This window comes from Genypterus blacodes, unplaced genomic scaffold (assembly GCF_046128005.1).
Source record: "Genypterus blacodes isolate CSIRO-AG114 ecotype Tasmania unplaced genomic scaffold, CSIRO-AGI_Gbla_v1 ptg000027l_1, whole genome shotgun sequence".
Classification (NCBI taxonomy): domain Eukaryota; kingdom Metazoa; phylum Chordata; class Actinopteri; order Ophidiiformes; family Ophidiidae; genus Genypterus; species Genypterus blacodes.
The window spans coordinates 2232453-2248366 of NW_027466840.1; the positions used below are offsets into that span (position 1 = coordinate 2232453).

Consider the following 15914-nt stretch of genomic DNA (forward strand, 5'->3'; position numbering starts at 1 on the left):
ACAGCGTGACAAAGAATGTTTGACACTAATGGCCCAGCGCTGTATAATAAATCATGATTCACTGACCTCATTGATTGTCCCTCTCCTCTTCCCCCCAATGCAACTGCATCCTGTTACCTAATAGGAAACACAAAGGCCGCCAGTGTTAACTTGCGCTACTTTATCTATCCTAGTGACACGTGCTATGTTTTTTGTGCTACATCAACACTAACATTTCATGATGGCTCTCTAGTATTTTTTAAAATATGGACCACAGGCTCCATGTAGCAGGACCCAAATACAATTTGACCCTAAAGCAGAGCGCCACCTACTCATAGCAGTGACTGAGTGTGATTGCCATGCCAGATCCATATTGCATTGGTTTTCATACTGTCGGTGCCAGAGGGCTTCCTTGCTAATCGTTCCACGCAAGTAAATCGGTCAGCTGTCTGGCAAGCTGATGAGGACGAGGATGAGGATTTGACTGGCAGACAGACGAATGATCTATGATATGGATTTAATTGTTGAGGATGTTAACCTGTACTGTGTGGTGGTGTTTGTGTCACTGTACCATCTGCCAATGGAAAGAATGAATGGGCCGTACAAAGGGGCTGTCAAAGTTGCTGATTTGTTTGCACTGACTGATGCGACCCCCGACCTTTTCAATTACATTTGTCACTATTTTTGGCGGAAATCCCAACCAGCTTGTCAGCTCTTTTTCCAACAATAGCCTCCATGCAGGCCACTCCTGATTTGGCCGCATTTCCAGTATAAAAGTTGATGACTGGTCACGGCTCACGTGGGTGGAGGCAGTTGTTTCAATTCACCTGAAATCTGCACTGATACAAAAGAAACAACAGAAATTGTGGGCCCCTAGCCCCTACCCCTGCCTGACACACCCTCGTTTTGGTCCAGCAGCTAAATCCAAGCCTTTGTGTCCCACATAGTTGTATGGATTTGTCAGCAGTGGGGCAGACGACAGAGGGGGGTAGATAGGGCCATGATGAGCAAGCCAACAAAGTGTTTTTCCTGAGAAGAATAACGAATGATTCACCGACTGACTTTTTGGTGCTGTAGATATGGAAAACACTGGAGCGTACCAACATAAGCTTTTTTCTTAGAGACTTGGTGCGGATTACATGTTGAAAGCCTCATATGAACTCCCCCACAATACCCTCCATCAAGTCTACACAAAGAGGCTTGTTCAGACCACCTGCACCTTTGTTAAAACACACTCAGCAAAACGAGATGAGGCATTGACACCAGACAGGATGTTTAGGCAGAAAACTGCCAATATGTCCATCAAAACGATTCACATGGTGGTTTAATACAAACACCAAGGTTCCCCAAAGACAAAGTAGAAGAGACCATTTAGGCTGACAATGGGGCTGGATGGGAATATTCATCGGAGCTCTACCTCTAAAGAGATTACCAAAGTGATAATCCTTGTGCAAGTCTGATTACTAAGTGCTGGAGCTGATTAGATACAAGCACATACTGTGAGAGTGAAAACCCAGCCTTCAATAGGGATCCACATAAATCCACTAAATAATTATGATACTGTAAATCATATCAGTCACAAGTCAAACTGCTGGGGCATAACTGGCACCCAATCACCACATTTGCTTTACGTCTTACTTGAAGGCCTATTTCATTTTTCTAATCCCGTTTTACAACAGTCAGATTCTGTCACACAAAATCATAATTTTCTGAGGAATCAATTTACAGGCTTTGCATACTTCAAACGAAGACCTTTCACATCAAAACACAGTCTTATGGCACTTCAGATGCAGTGATTCCGGCTTCTATGGTGGTCTTTGTACCAAGACACAAAGTTGTGCTTTTCTACTTGTGATGCCTACCCCGACAATAATTAGCCAATACATCAATGTGCTGGTTTCTTAAATTTGCTGGAGAGAGAATGTGCCAGAAGGGCAGAAAATATACCAGATGATGCCGAATGTGTACAGACAGTAGGACGCATCGCAAGTATCGAAGAAAGTGCTTCAGCTCTATTGGCTGCCCTGTTCTTTTGTCGTTTCATCTAACGTTGCTGGAATCATAACAAGGCCCTTAGACTCTTATATAGCACAAACAAGATGGTGTGCACATTGGCATTCAATGAGCAGCCTCCACTTTAATGGCCTTTGTGTATTTTAGTCTGGATAAGTTCAAGTTGCTCAACTTGGAATAATTACAAATTTGATTGTCTACTGCCTCCAAGTACCTTTTACATTCACCCATCCATTTTTTATAGCTGCTTATGTGCACGGTCGCAGAGGATTGGAGCCTACCCCACTGTCCATTAGGTGAGAGACAGAGCGCCTCAGTAAGCATCATACATTAGAGTCTGTGGTATATGCATTTAAGGTACATTATGTAATGTAACAAAAAACTTAATCTTAAATAGATTTCTCTGCTGAGGTCATGAGCTTAGTCAGAGTAATCCAATCAATCTTTGCCTTTTACAACCACGCAGCATTCAGCCACTGTGGGACAATGTGAAGGAAGGACATGCAGGACAAAAGAGTCTTATTGATCTGCTCACCCCATCACTCATTTCACAAACACAGGTTCATGCTAAAAGCATTAGGCGACATGTACAGTGTGTCCCTGTGACCTTTGCTTGTTGAATATGCTGTTTAATATTTCATGTCTGTGCATCGCTGAGATCTGGCCACAAAAAGTAGGCAAAGCAATCAAAGCATGTTGAAAGGGTAGAATGTTGTTTTTCATAAAAGGGTCTTTCTTTGGAAGATTTCGAGGGTCAAACAAACAACTATCTGACATTCCAACATATTCTCTTTGATATCTGACATTGAGAAATATGATGTGAGGGCAGGCCGCATTGATACAGAATATATGCCGCATTATAAGGTTAATCCTTATGTCACCAGCCCCCACAGATGGTCTGAAATGCTGTGCCAAAGAGATAAATGTTCAAGGGGAAATAGCTGGAAAATCAACTCTCTAATAACATCTCATTTGCTAATAACAAATGGAAATTAGTGAAAAAGTGAGACATGGCAAATCCTAACCTAACATAACAAGTGGGAAAAAGTTGAAAAAGGTATCATGCTTTGATGTCATTATGGAGGCAAAATGTAGAGCTGTAATCCTATTTTAATCGCAGTGGATTTATTAAACAGGAGCAGCAGGTTTAAATCTCAGCAGATTACACAGAAGGTCCAAGAAGGAGCTGTGGAGAGGGGGTCAGGGATTGTGTAATTAAGTGCACTTAAGGTGATATGGTTCATCTTTGACCAGTCGGGACTGACTGAGAGTGTGGGACCAGGTTCCCTCAAATATGTGGAGTAAAGTCAAATGGTCTTTTTGCTGCTTATGCACGTTTGTTACAATCATACACTGGATTTTAAATGTGAAATCAGAATGTCTTACATGATAGTTAGTTAGTTGGATTGAGATTTAAAAAAAAAAAAGGATTCCACCCAGTTGTTGTCATGGTCAATAATACATTTTGATTAAAACTATACAGATGGTAGCGTGTGTGCGTGTGTATCTTTTGGAGTCAGAGTAATTCTTCTTGGCACACTTCCTATAAGTAGTCTATGGTCTTTGGCCAGACGGGGAAGCAGGGGTTAATCCCAGGTCGTGTCACATCTGGAATTAATCAAATCAATCCCTTCAAAGATCATGTGATCATGGCTTTCAACCTGTAGAGGTCACTTAACTTGAACAAATTATGCTCATCACAAATGTCCAATAAAAGGAAAACGAGGGATAAGCAAATCATCCACCTTGTTTGAGATACTAATCTCAGTCAATCAATTTGAGGGAATTTTCCAACAAAACCAATACACTTAAAGCATTAAATGTGTGCCTTTTACACAGAAGATATTATTGTTGGTCTCAAACACCCAGAGTTGCAGTATCGGGATATTTTTCAGATCTGTCAGTGATCCAATGCCAGATTTGAACTATTTTGAAAAAGGACTGACTCAATCCCTGCAGTTGAAAGAACTCAGTCTTTGATATAACAGATGTTTGTTTTGACAGGTTATGAACAAATTGCTGTAAATTCTTATTCACTGATATCACTGTAATTATTTTTTGTACAATATTTATGTATTGTGGTGCAGAGTAAATGCATCTAGTATCAACCAAAAGTGGAAATCAAAGTGGAAGTAAAATCAGGAAAATTCCAAAAGATGTCGCAGTTTGTAATCATCCATCCATTTTCTATCGACACACATGCAAATCCCACACAGAGCTGCCAGAGTTGGTCCAAGTTGAATTGGATTCGGAACCGACACCTTCTTGCAGTGAGGGGACACTGCCCCTTGTTGGAGCAGTTTGTTGAAAATTTGAGGAACGCTGCAATACCGCTCTCCGCCTTAACTGTGACAGTTTTGATGCGGGAGGCGCTGTTTCACAATCTAAAAAGAGCTATGCGAAATTCCAGATTACTACAGTTCGAAAAATTATTTGGAAAATAGAGAGCTTCCCGATCGCACTTGTCGTTGGGGACATGTTTATAGTCTCTATATAGATCTAAATGAAATTATTGCTCCTCAAAACAATATATGATTTATTGTGATTCAAGGGTGAAGACACATGTGGGGATTCTGGGTCATTTTATGGTGGTTTTACCAAGCAAACACAACATTAAAAAAAACAGCCTTTCTCCACATTGGGTGAATAAAGGTTGTGTAGGTAGATTGCGCCGAACCCATTGCGACCCCTTTGGACCCACTTCGACCCAGGCACTAGTCTACTCTGACCGGGTACGAGCTGTGCAGGCAAACTAAAATGAATTGAATTTACAACAAGGTTAAAATTAGATTAGATTAAGATTTTGTTACGTTTGGTATTTGTTCGATGCCACTAAGATGATGATGATCATTTCCAATAATAATTCATTGCATTTGGAAATTTCAACATAAATTGGAATGACAAAACAACAAGAAAGTACTGAGGAAGTAGCTTTGATTACTATCTTACTTTCGTATTTAATATATTTCCTCGAACCGAATCCTAAAGACAAACATTAAAATAAAGTTTGAGTATAACATCTACTCTTGAATGGTATCACTCTGCTGCCATCTAATGGACAATGCTGTACTTTCTCCATGTTTTACAAAATAAATTAAATTGTGGGGGCAATAGCTGTGACTAATTTGCATTCAATAAATCCCATACAGACACAAAAGCAAGTTAGAAAAAGTTATGAGGGCGATAGAAACGAATATTGCATAATGAATACTAAAATGTTACGCGAAAGAAAAGGCAGACGATAGATATAAAACAAATGTGTATGAATATATTTATTGTACAATGTTATACTTGAAATATACTTATAATATACTTATACCTTGAAAGTTATACTTTCAAGGCCGTGTTGTTCTCAGAAACGCTAAATTACATGCACACAGCGACAATATAACTTCCACACCATCAGGGGGCAGTGGTGCAAGAGTTGGCGTCGAGGAGGTTTAACCTTCCGGTCGAGCCTGAGTCCTTCCTCTTCCGGTTACGGTGATAGCAGGTATGGCGGCCTCATCTTTGCTCTGAAATCTAAAGTTTTACGAATCTGGTGTAATCCATCGTTATGAAAGCTGGCGCGAAGTATTTCCACACTGGATAAGACAGATAGCAACCCACTTTGTTCTTAAACGTGAAAATTGAGCGATTTAGTGGTTTCCCGCTAACATTTCTTTGCCGGTTTGGGGTCTGAAAAAGCTCGCTTGTCTCCACTAACCGAAGCGGTAAACTCACCCCAACTAATATAGCTGAAACGTCTTGTTTATGTACTGGTAATGATGTATTAACGCTTCTCTTGAGTACCAGAATTACCTGAAAATGCATGTTTGTTGTTGACTGGCTTCTAGGTTGGTCCACAACGTAATTAGCTTAGCTAGCAGCATTAGCGTCACATCAACGATGTATTAAGTAGTTGTGTTTTTTTTTTTCCAGCTTCAAAATGGTGCAGCGCCTGACTTACCGTCGTAGGTTGTCCTACAACACCGCCTCCAACAAAACCAGACTGTAAGTAGGCTTCCCGGGCCAACATGTGTTTGATAGAGGGATTCTGCTTGTTTGTAACCCGTTTCCCCCATGCTGGTCTGTAGGTCGAGGACTCCCGGTAACCGCATTGTGTACCTGTACACCAAGAAGGTCGGCAAAGCCCCCAAGTCAGCATGTGGCATCTGCCCAGGAAGGCTGCGCGGAGTAAGTCATCACATATATGTGCTATTTTTTGCTTGGAAGTTGTGAGTAGTCCTTGAGTTGCCTTAATTGATTGTGGTAGTTTTTGTCAGCTGGTTGGAAAATTGGTTTGGTCATATAAGTGACTTGTGAGATCAAATACACATCATTCTCCACGAACCCTCGACTTTTTAATGTTTGGACCTTAGATACCATGAGCACCGTTTTGGTTGCATGTGGTCGTACCAGGTTCGTTTTTGTGTGGGATCAAAGTAATATTACCAAATTGGATACCTTGTTGTGATGCTGTCAATTGTAGACCGATTTTCCCCAGAATACTGGAAATGGCTGCATGCCAGGTTGTTAATTATAATAAGTACACCAACATGTGTAGGAAGTAGCACAATGTTCAGTTATGACAACAGGGGTAATGGTTTGTTTCGATTCAATCTGCTCCTCAGATGTATAGTTATATAGATTTGTACCATCCTGGTAAATTGAATTTGCTTGTCTCTGATTCTGAGATGGTTCCCCGTGTAGACAATTTGCAATTTAAATACTTAAAGACAAAAAGCATTATTTTGAAGCTCCTGGATTTAAAGCTTAATATTTCAGGGGGTTTCTCAGCTGGAACATAGTGGCAGTCATTATATTGTTAACAAGTTGGTATTGAATGGTTGAGGCATAGGTAGCATGATATAAGCAGGGCCCATTTATAAATCAAAGCATTCACAGAAATTATACTACATGTCCACTTCGATAACACAAGTCAATGAGCCATGTGAGTGTTGGTGTGCTCCTGTTGACCTCAAGTGATTTATAGGAAGCTCATTTTCTTGTTGCAGACATATCAAGCTGCTTGGTTATTAGCGGTTCAGCTCTAAGTTCATCTATATGTTGCCACATCATCTGTTAGCCATTATGAAGCCCAAAGCACCTCTGAACTGCATCCCAATAAATCATCAAGTGTATTTATTACCAATGGCACAATATCAACGCTACTGAACTTGACTTATAAATTGACAAATTGTAGAACTGCTGTACTAATTGCAAAATATTCTACATGTGATCAGTCTATGGATAAGCAACCACTCTTGTGTCCCCAGTGCTCTGCTTTTTCTGAACTGATTGAACATTCACATATGGAGCAAACATGTTTTGAGTGAAAGCCAAATGGCACATTAAAGTGCAGCAGAGATACACCAGATTACGCCACGGTTCTGTTCTCATTCTTTTGTCTGTTTGTCTTATAGATCCGGGCTGTTAGACCTCAGGTTCTGATGAGGCTCTCCAAGACCAAAAAGCACGTCAGCAGGGCCTACGGAGGCTCCATGTGCGCCAAGTGTGTGCGCGACAGGTAAGAAGCGTCTCCCTAAATCTGAAAGGTTGAATTTTACAAAATGGTTTCCCCTCTGTAAATGTATTTTTTTAATTTTTTTCCCTTCGTAGGATCAAGCGTGCTTTCCTGATTGAGGAGCAGAAGATTGTCGTCAAGGTGCTGAAGGCACAGGCACAGAGCCAGAAATCTAAGTAAAATGTTTGTACTGCTACAATAAAGTAAAAGGAAAATCCCACCCTGCTGTTGTGCTTTATATTGACTTAAAGTTTGTATGGTTGTGTTTCAAAGAGCATGCAGGTACTATCTTCACATTTAAGTTACTGCCTGATGCATCAATACATGGCTGCTTCCACCTTAACATCTCATACCTTTAAGATTTTGCTTTCAGTATTTGACAATGTTTTAGTCAACTTAAATGGGACACTGTAAAACAAATTTGCTACTAAAACAAGTTATGCTCCACAATGCTGTTTACTGAAGCATCACTTTCATTGCTATCAGTGTACATAAAATAGCATACATGTTCAACAGAGCATTTGTCACACAGCAAAGAGATGGGAGATTTAAGCAACTGAATACCCAGGGTGACCTCAAACCGAAGGGTCCAGTTCTCATCTCAGGGTCCTGTGGGCACATAACCACATAACTGCTACTCAACTGACTTGGCTACTAAAGATTGCTTTCAAAATTCAGGCACTTGTTCATGCTATCTATACACTTGGCAGACATGCAAATGAGATATAGATACAAAACCAGCAAGGATCTACTCAGGAGTAAGTGCCATGTTCTATCTGGACAGCGAGTGGCTGCACTGAGTTGTAGTTGGTGCATTGTAAGTGATGCATCCAATCAACCTAACTGGTACTAACTAACCTAAATTGTAGATTCAACAACCCTGCCCCCCCCTTTAACAGTACCATGTTAGAGAGACAAATCCAGAGGCTTGTTGGGATTATTGAAGATTCTTCCCAGACTTTCCTGGAGACTCGTTCGCTCCATCGCGGCTTCTTGCAGGCGCTGAGCCTCTTTGCCTTGATGCAAAGGGTTTTTGGAATTTGAATGGTTTTGCGTTTCATTCATGACGTCATTATGTGGGGTTGTCGGGGTGGTTATATTCGTGTCAACTTTTTTCCAATACCAAAGAAAATCTGCCAATCGAGTATTTATGTATAATACAATGGGAGCGAAAAGCACCATATGCACATGCGGGACCCCTGAACACATTTTAGGGGAGATATCAGGATCAATGTAGTTTGCAACTCCGGACAAACTGCTCTCTAAATGCAGTAGTATAGTAATATTACATTTAATATAGCAGTTACTATAGTTATTATGTAACATCATTCACGTGGGAAGAGGGGTCGATAGGTTCCATACGTCTCCCACCACTATAATTTAATAATTCTAATACAAAATTAAACCGCAAATTTTCTGTAAATTAAATTTAAAGCGCCCTCTGCTAATCCCCTGTTGTTTAGGGAAAGGTTTGAGGCGAATGGAGGAATGGCGCTCTTTGCAACTCTACACAAACAAACGGCAAAGAAACAAGACGCACGCGTTTCAATCACAGTAGTTGGAAGGAGAAGCTGTGACGTAGTTGACAATATTAACAACAAGGAAGTGAATAGGGAAAGTCGCCTTCAACATCCGGGACACGTCAACGTAGCCGCTGCGCAGACGCCTCCCCCCTCCTCCGTTCAAAGTAGCCTTGTTCGACTTCTTCTCATCAAGAATGGAGACTATCTATAGTTTACCGTTTGCTTTGCTCGAATGCCCAAACGTCAAACTGAAGAAGCCGTCCTGGCTGCACATGCCGTCCGCCATGACGGTGTACGCGGTGGTTATCGTCTCCTACTTTCTCATCACCGGAGGTAATGGAATGCTAAAGCTGTGCTAATGGCTACTTGCTAGATTTGTGCCACATATGATTTCGTGTCTTAGCTCACCGTTGTGTTGTTATGGATACGCTAATATCAGATAGGCTCGGGTTGTGTTCACTTACGTTACTGTGCGCATGATGAAATGAAATGAAATGAAATAAGGAAGCGAGTTGAGCAAAAGCTACAATTAAAGTGTAATTACAGAATCTAGCATCTAGATTTGTCCACTACTTTCTAGTAAAAGAACCAATCCTTCGTTCTACAACCTTGTGAATGTCTTATGTCCACCAGTTGCATTACTACTAGTGGTCTTAACCATTTACCTCTATTCTTTTAGGAATCATCTATGACGTTATTGTGGAACCACCAAGTGTGGGTTCAATGACTGATGAACATGGACACCAGCGGCCGGTTGCCTTTTTGGCGTACAGGTAAGACTGCCTTAACAGGATGGGATTACATCATCGTCATACATACATCAACACGCTGTATTGTCTATTGACTAAACACACATAGAGATTCTTCAACTACCTGTGTCTCGAGTGACCCAGCCAGAGTTCAGACAAAGAGTAAAGCTTCCTATTCAACCTGACAGAGAGAGAGAGAGGTTTGCACAGAAGAAATGGAGAAGATTCCAGAATCCCAAGTGTACCAAGCCTGTAGTGCTGCATGCAAATGACTTGAGGCTGCAGCAGTTGATCCCTTTATGCCACCCAGTCAACGCCATCGCCACTATGCTTTGTTTTGGTGAAGTGTAGGGGCCTGAACGCTTTCTGTAATCGCTGTTAACTGTACATCTTGTCTTTCCTAGGGTAAATGGCCAGTACATCATGGAAGGACTGGCCTCCAGTTTCCTCTTCACGATGGGAGGCCTGGGCTTCATAATCCTGGACCGCTCCAACGCGCCAAACATTCCCAAACTCAACCGCTTCCTGTTGCTCTTCATCGGCTTCGTCAGTGTGCTCCTCAGCTTCTTCATGGCCCGAGTGTTCATGCGCATGAAGCTGCCGTAAGTCTGTCCAGTCCTAAGCTTTAGCCGGCTCTATCAAAACAACACAGCTACAAATGAAACATGCTATACTTCTTCTTTCATTGTTCGTCACACAGTTTTGACAAATCTGACTTTCCTTTTTCCAGAGGATACCTCATGGGCTAAAGACAAAGAAGGCACACACTTCAACTGACCATCCATTGATTTGGATGGACGGGGGGACGACCAAACGAGGGACTAAATCACGGGGGGCCGCCAACATGCAGTTAAACTCAAGTTTCCAATGAAGTCGTACTTCATAATCAAAGCACTGACCTTAAGGACCCGAACGTCAAAGCTTCACCGGCTTTGTCTCAACAGTGTTCAGTGACTTCATCTCTACAGTTGCTCAGTTTTAGAAAACAACAGCGTCAGCCGGTTCAAACTGCAATATTCCGGACATTTCAGTGTTTATACTTACCTAGAAGGAGCTATACTGTAAGATGAAGAGGAGAAAAGGAGAGGAGGTCACTAAAGACTGTAGGGATGAAGCCACTGATTTGCTCTCTGTATTGCTGAGGGTTGATTCTGAATACTGTATGTTTTTTGTAAGGAAATCTTCAAACAGGCCTTGAAACTTTCACAGATGCATTTTTTTGTACATGGTTGGGAAATAAATTTTCTTTCCAGAGGTCCTTGCAGTAGTCGTATGTTGTTTAACACCTCATCTTCCACCATCCATGTATCGGTCACCAATGACAACACTGGAACATGCAGCATCTCTGAGCGCGTAGCTTTACATCATGGTGCAATGGCGACACCAAGTGGCGATATGCAGCTATAACAGTCTAAAGTGACACATTCTTATTTTGCATATCCCAAACATGGAATCAGGAGTGAGGAGAGCGTTTGGATTCCTGTACACACATTCGATCTGCATGTCAGGATGTGTGTATCTCAAGGTAGAAGCACATATAGAATTGTGTGAAATGGTTTTAATGCAAGAAATGAAAACTAAATTGATTTTTTTTAACTAAATCCAGTTTTGAGATGACAAAGATTCTTAAATTCTCTCCACTCTAAATCATAAATGAAGTGTAATTCAAATAACAACATACAAGTTCAACATTTTCAACAAATTTTTACTTCAACACATCTTTATAAAAACATATTCAGGGTACAAAAAGGCAGCAAACAAACGTGAGCTATTAACAGTATATAATAATAACAATAATAATTTATAATGTCTACATTTATGGTCATTGTTCAATAAAACTACTCCATAAAAAAACTCTATATTTATATCCCAGCTCACTCCAGGCCCATGTGAGTCTCCCAGGCAGGGTTCTCACTCATCAGCATGTCTTGAAAGCTGTAACTGAAGTTGTAATCACAGTCGTCTGATGCATAAACAGGGCATTCTGGGTAGTTGACCATCTGTAGAGAGCCACTATCAGCACCAGGTAGGCCACTATTGTCCAAGAAACTCTGCTCAGCTGAGTAGAACAGCATGGACCAGTGAAGTTCGTCAGATTGATCTTGGATCACCTCTTGGGTGGTGTAGTGGGGGACGAGGTTGGTCAAAGTCACCTGATCATCAGGCTGGCCCAGATGTGCTGCATTGCTCTGGCCCGTCTTACAGTCAGGGTCGGACTGATGGAGCCTGGATTCAGGGACAGGCGCTTCTGTGCTGTTCCCCACGAGGAGAAGCTGTATCTCCCTTTCCAAGTCATACAGTGACAGACATGGGAGCTCCGGCTCATGGGGCGGGCAGGGCTCAGCAGCTGGGACGGGTCCGGCGTTACTGAAGAGGGAGTCAGCGCAGTAGAGGTCAAAGGCTCGGTGGGCATCAAGTTGCTGCTGCATGATTTGATTCCTCGCGTCTGAGTCCAGAACATAGCCTTGGATCTCCACTCTGGGGGTCTCGGGGACTGCGGTCGGTGCCCGGGTCCTTTTCCTCGGTGGCTCTGGGTAGGGATCTGGGTCTGACCAGGTCACTCCCGCGCCGGGAAGCGGTGCCCGACTCTCACAGACCAATGTCCCCGCGATTGGAGTCAGATAATTGAGCAGCTGTTGGTAGTTCCTCCTGGGTGTCACCTCTCTCTGGCTCTCCCATTTTGGCGTTCTCTGTGTCGCCGCTGTTGAGTGCTGATCTATGAACGCTTCTGTCTGGGCGGTTTTTTCATTCAGCATGTCGATCATCAGCTGGTATTTGGATGATCTCCGGGCTTTGCTCAATGGAACCTTAAACAGATGCGTCTCGTCGCTTCTCTTTTGTCGCCTCATCTTTTCTGCTGGTGTTTGATATGTTTGAAAATTCTACAACAGCCAGGACAGAACTGATAAGTCTCTCTAAACGGTCAAGTTTAGTGAGTGAGTTGAGGAGACACCGTGGCCCTCGTTTAAATAGCCGCTGTGACGCCATCAAACTTAAGTGACGCCATGGGATGTTCTAAGTGAAGCTATCCAATAGGAGGCCGTTGACGCCAGCCAGCGAATTTCCGTTAAAAAACTAACTGTTACCAAGCTTAAACTCTAAACATTAAAACCTTTTATTTTTTAAAAACCTGATCTGTGAATGTCAGAAACTAAATCTAATTCCATTGCTCCTGGAAACTCAAGTCTCTACTCTTCCCTACATTGTTGGAAGCTTTGCAGGAGACTTTCACTCAAGTTCACACAAGCAATGAGTCCTCACAGAACCACTGAACAGAATAATACTTTAAATTTCAGTAACAATACAACACATATTGTGGCAATATTCAGCTATAACAGTTTAAATGTGACAATTGTGGGGTTAACTTGTCTGGGATGGTTGAAATCAAACTGTGTTCTTCTCATATCAACGAGACAGAGAGGTTGCTTTTCATCAAACCCACAATTATATAAATGGAAATAAGTATTGATGTGTAGAAAATTTGAGTTTTGTTTATTAATGATTAATCAGTATGAACATTTTCAAGATAGATCATTAATATATATTTTTTGTACATGTGTAGGGTTATGTTAAAGGATTTTAATGCAAGAAATGAAAACTAAATGGGATATTTCTAGTTAATAAATGTACACATTTGACTTTTTCTTAAGTTTTATTATACAGTATAAAGAAAACAACTTGTCAAGAACTACAAATTATTTTAAATTGACATACATTTTTCTACATGGAGGGAAATTATAGAGAAAGAATAATAGCAGACAACAATCAATGAAACGTTCAAAGACATTTCCAGAGCAACATTTATGGAAAAGTACCAAGCTGGAGATGAACATTAAGGAGAGATTTAGTGCTGAGGAGAGCAAATTTAATTTCTAGCAGATCGTTCACATACGGAGATTACATGAACGAATAATTTACTAAAATTTCACAAGAATCTCGTCCAAAAACGAAAACAAACGTGAAGTTGCTCAGAAAAGTAGTACTCAACACTTTCGGCCTCACAGCAAGTTGTACACGCCCCCCTCCTTATCTAATCCATAACCACACTCACAGGCACGGTACATGGCTCTGACACATCAGAACATTATAATTATATCTGTAAGCGTAATAATAATTATAGCCACTTGATGCAAACACAGGGTATCCCGGGTTGTGGACGTTAACATCCGGGAAACGGCGCTCAGCTGGGTGGTCCAGCCAAGACCACGGACGTCGGGTTGCTTGATCAGGGCTCATCTCCTCTTCGGTGTTGTAGTCGGGGTCATGGTCGCTCCAAGTCACTTGATCTCCAGGATGACCGAAGTGTGCAGCATATCTCGGGCTGATCTGACAGTCAGGGTCACACTCATGGACGCCGGCTGCAGGGTCAGGCTCCTCTGTGGGAAGATGTATCTCTCTTTCTAAGTCATACAGTGAAGAACCCGGGGGCTCCGGTTCATCGGACGTGCAGGGCTCAGCAGCTGGGATGGGCCCGGCGGTGCTGAAGGGGGAGGCAGAGTAGTAGAAATCATAGGCTCCCTCTGCAGCAAGTTCCTGCTGGATGATCAGATCCGCCCGGGTCCTTACTCCCGGTGGCTCTGGGTAGAGATCCGGGTCCGTCCGGGTCCCTCCCACACAGGGACGACGCCGGAGCGGTGCCCGACTCTCGCAGCCCGGTGACCGCGCTCTTGAAATCAGACGATTGAGCAGCTGTCGGTAGTTCCTCCGGGGCATCACCTGTCTCTGGCTCGCACATCGTCGCGTTCTCTGTCTCTGATCCATGAACGCTTCGGTCTCGGCGGTTCTTTCTCTCAGCTGTTCGATCATCATCTCGTACTTTGATATCCTCCGGGCTCTACGCAAGGGAATCCCAAAGTAACGCCACTCGTCGTTGTTGGTTTGCCGCCTCATCTCGTCCATCAGTGTTTGATATCCACCCAAAGTTCAGCACAGGACAAAATGTTTCTCAACCGGCACTGTGTTCAGAGTGAGTTAGGACACCGGGTTGTTCTCTTTAAAGTGTCCGTTGTGACGCGATCAAACTGAAGTGACGCATGAATCTGAAGTGATGCCATCAAAGTTACCAAGGTGACGAAGCCACCATAGCAACGGCGTCACATTTTAATGAAAATAGCCCAGTACAATTTTTCTTTTTAGTTTTAGTTTTTAAGTTTAAACTCTAAACATTGAAACTGCTCATAATACTGAAACACAGACATATTGTTTGGAAAGGATTGGTATGCTTTTCATTTTGATTGATATCCTCCCCATGCCTGTGAATTCATTTAGTTGTATTCACTGTGTAGATTTAATTTAAAGTTGTTTTGTGATATTCCACAGTTTGTATTCAGAGCTGGGACGGACAGAGAGTGGATGCTTTCTAATGCATGAGACTTTTTTGCTGTAAGAATTACCATACTGGCCAATGTGACGACTTTCAAGTAGCAGTCTGCTAGATAGTGACACCTAGTGGCAGTATTTAGTTATAACAGTTTAAAATGTGACTTATATTCTAAACATGCAACCAATAGTGATGGGATCATTTGGTTTACTTTCTAGACTTTCTAATGTGGGGACATCATTGTAAAAGTATATTCTTGCTCTTTGGAGAAAGCTTTATAAATAAACAAAAGTGATGTCTACTGACAAAATGATGTCATCCAATAAACAAAAGTCACAACAGTGATGGCATCCCAACTATCAGATTCATGTAAATTAATTACATCATTAGTGATTGCAAGTTTGTAGGAGATCCACAGTAAGCAGCCACACGGTCTTGTGTCCATAGTGTTCCCTTTATGACTAAAGCCTGTGGTTTGTTTGGTATTCTTAAACTGAGGGTGGCACCTAGTGGATGTTAGACAGTATAACAAAGTCTGAGCAGTGTCTTTGGCTGGTTTCATACCTGGATTCTATACATTCTACATGTGTTTATGCTTGTTTTTGTCACTTCCTTTCATACGTAGGATGTGTGGAAAAAAATCCGTTTCGACAAACAGTAAGGAAATACTTATGTTTGTGGGAAAAAAACCCATTTGTTTGAGACTGCATATGAATCTGTAATATTTGATCCATTACCCATGTTGGATAGCAGTGTCACCTAGTGGCCACTTCGTGCTTTACATGTATTTTCTTGGATGAAATTCATTCAGGAAGGCTTGTACG

The 15914-nt window shown here is 42.0% G+C and overlaps 2 protein-coding genes across 2 annotated transcripts; both read left to right on the plus strand.

The window, feature by feature from the left end:
• Window positions 1-5419: 5419 nt before the first annotated feature.
• On the plus strand, window positions 5420-7718 carry rpl34 (ribosomal protein L34). The gene is made up of 5 exons (XM_076143882.1): window positions 5420-5485; window positions 5914-5985; window positions 6069-6168; window positions 7398-7501; window positions 7594-7718. Exons 2-5 carry the CDS (start codon window positions 5921-5923, stop codon window positions 7676-7678), a joined length of 354 nt encoding a protein of 117 aa, XP_075999997.1. The 5' UTR covers window positions 5420-5485; window positions 5914-5920; the 3' UTR covers window positions 7679-7718.
• Window positions 7719-9127: 1409 nt separating this feature from the next.
• Window positions 9128-11024, plus strand: ostc (oligosaccharyltransferase complex subunit). The gene is made up of 4 exons (XM_076143873.1): window positions 9128-9354; window positions 9701-9794; window positions 10175-10372; window positions 10501-11024. Exons 1-4 carry the CDS (start codon window positions 9216-9218, stop codon window positions 10517-10519), a joined length of 450 nt encoding a protein of 149 aa, XP_075999988.1. The 5' UTR covers window positions 9128-9215; the 3' UTR covers window positions 10520-11024.
• The last annotated feature ends 4890 nt before the right edge of the window (window positions 11025-15914 follow it).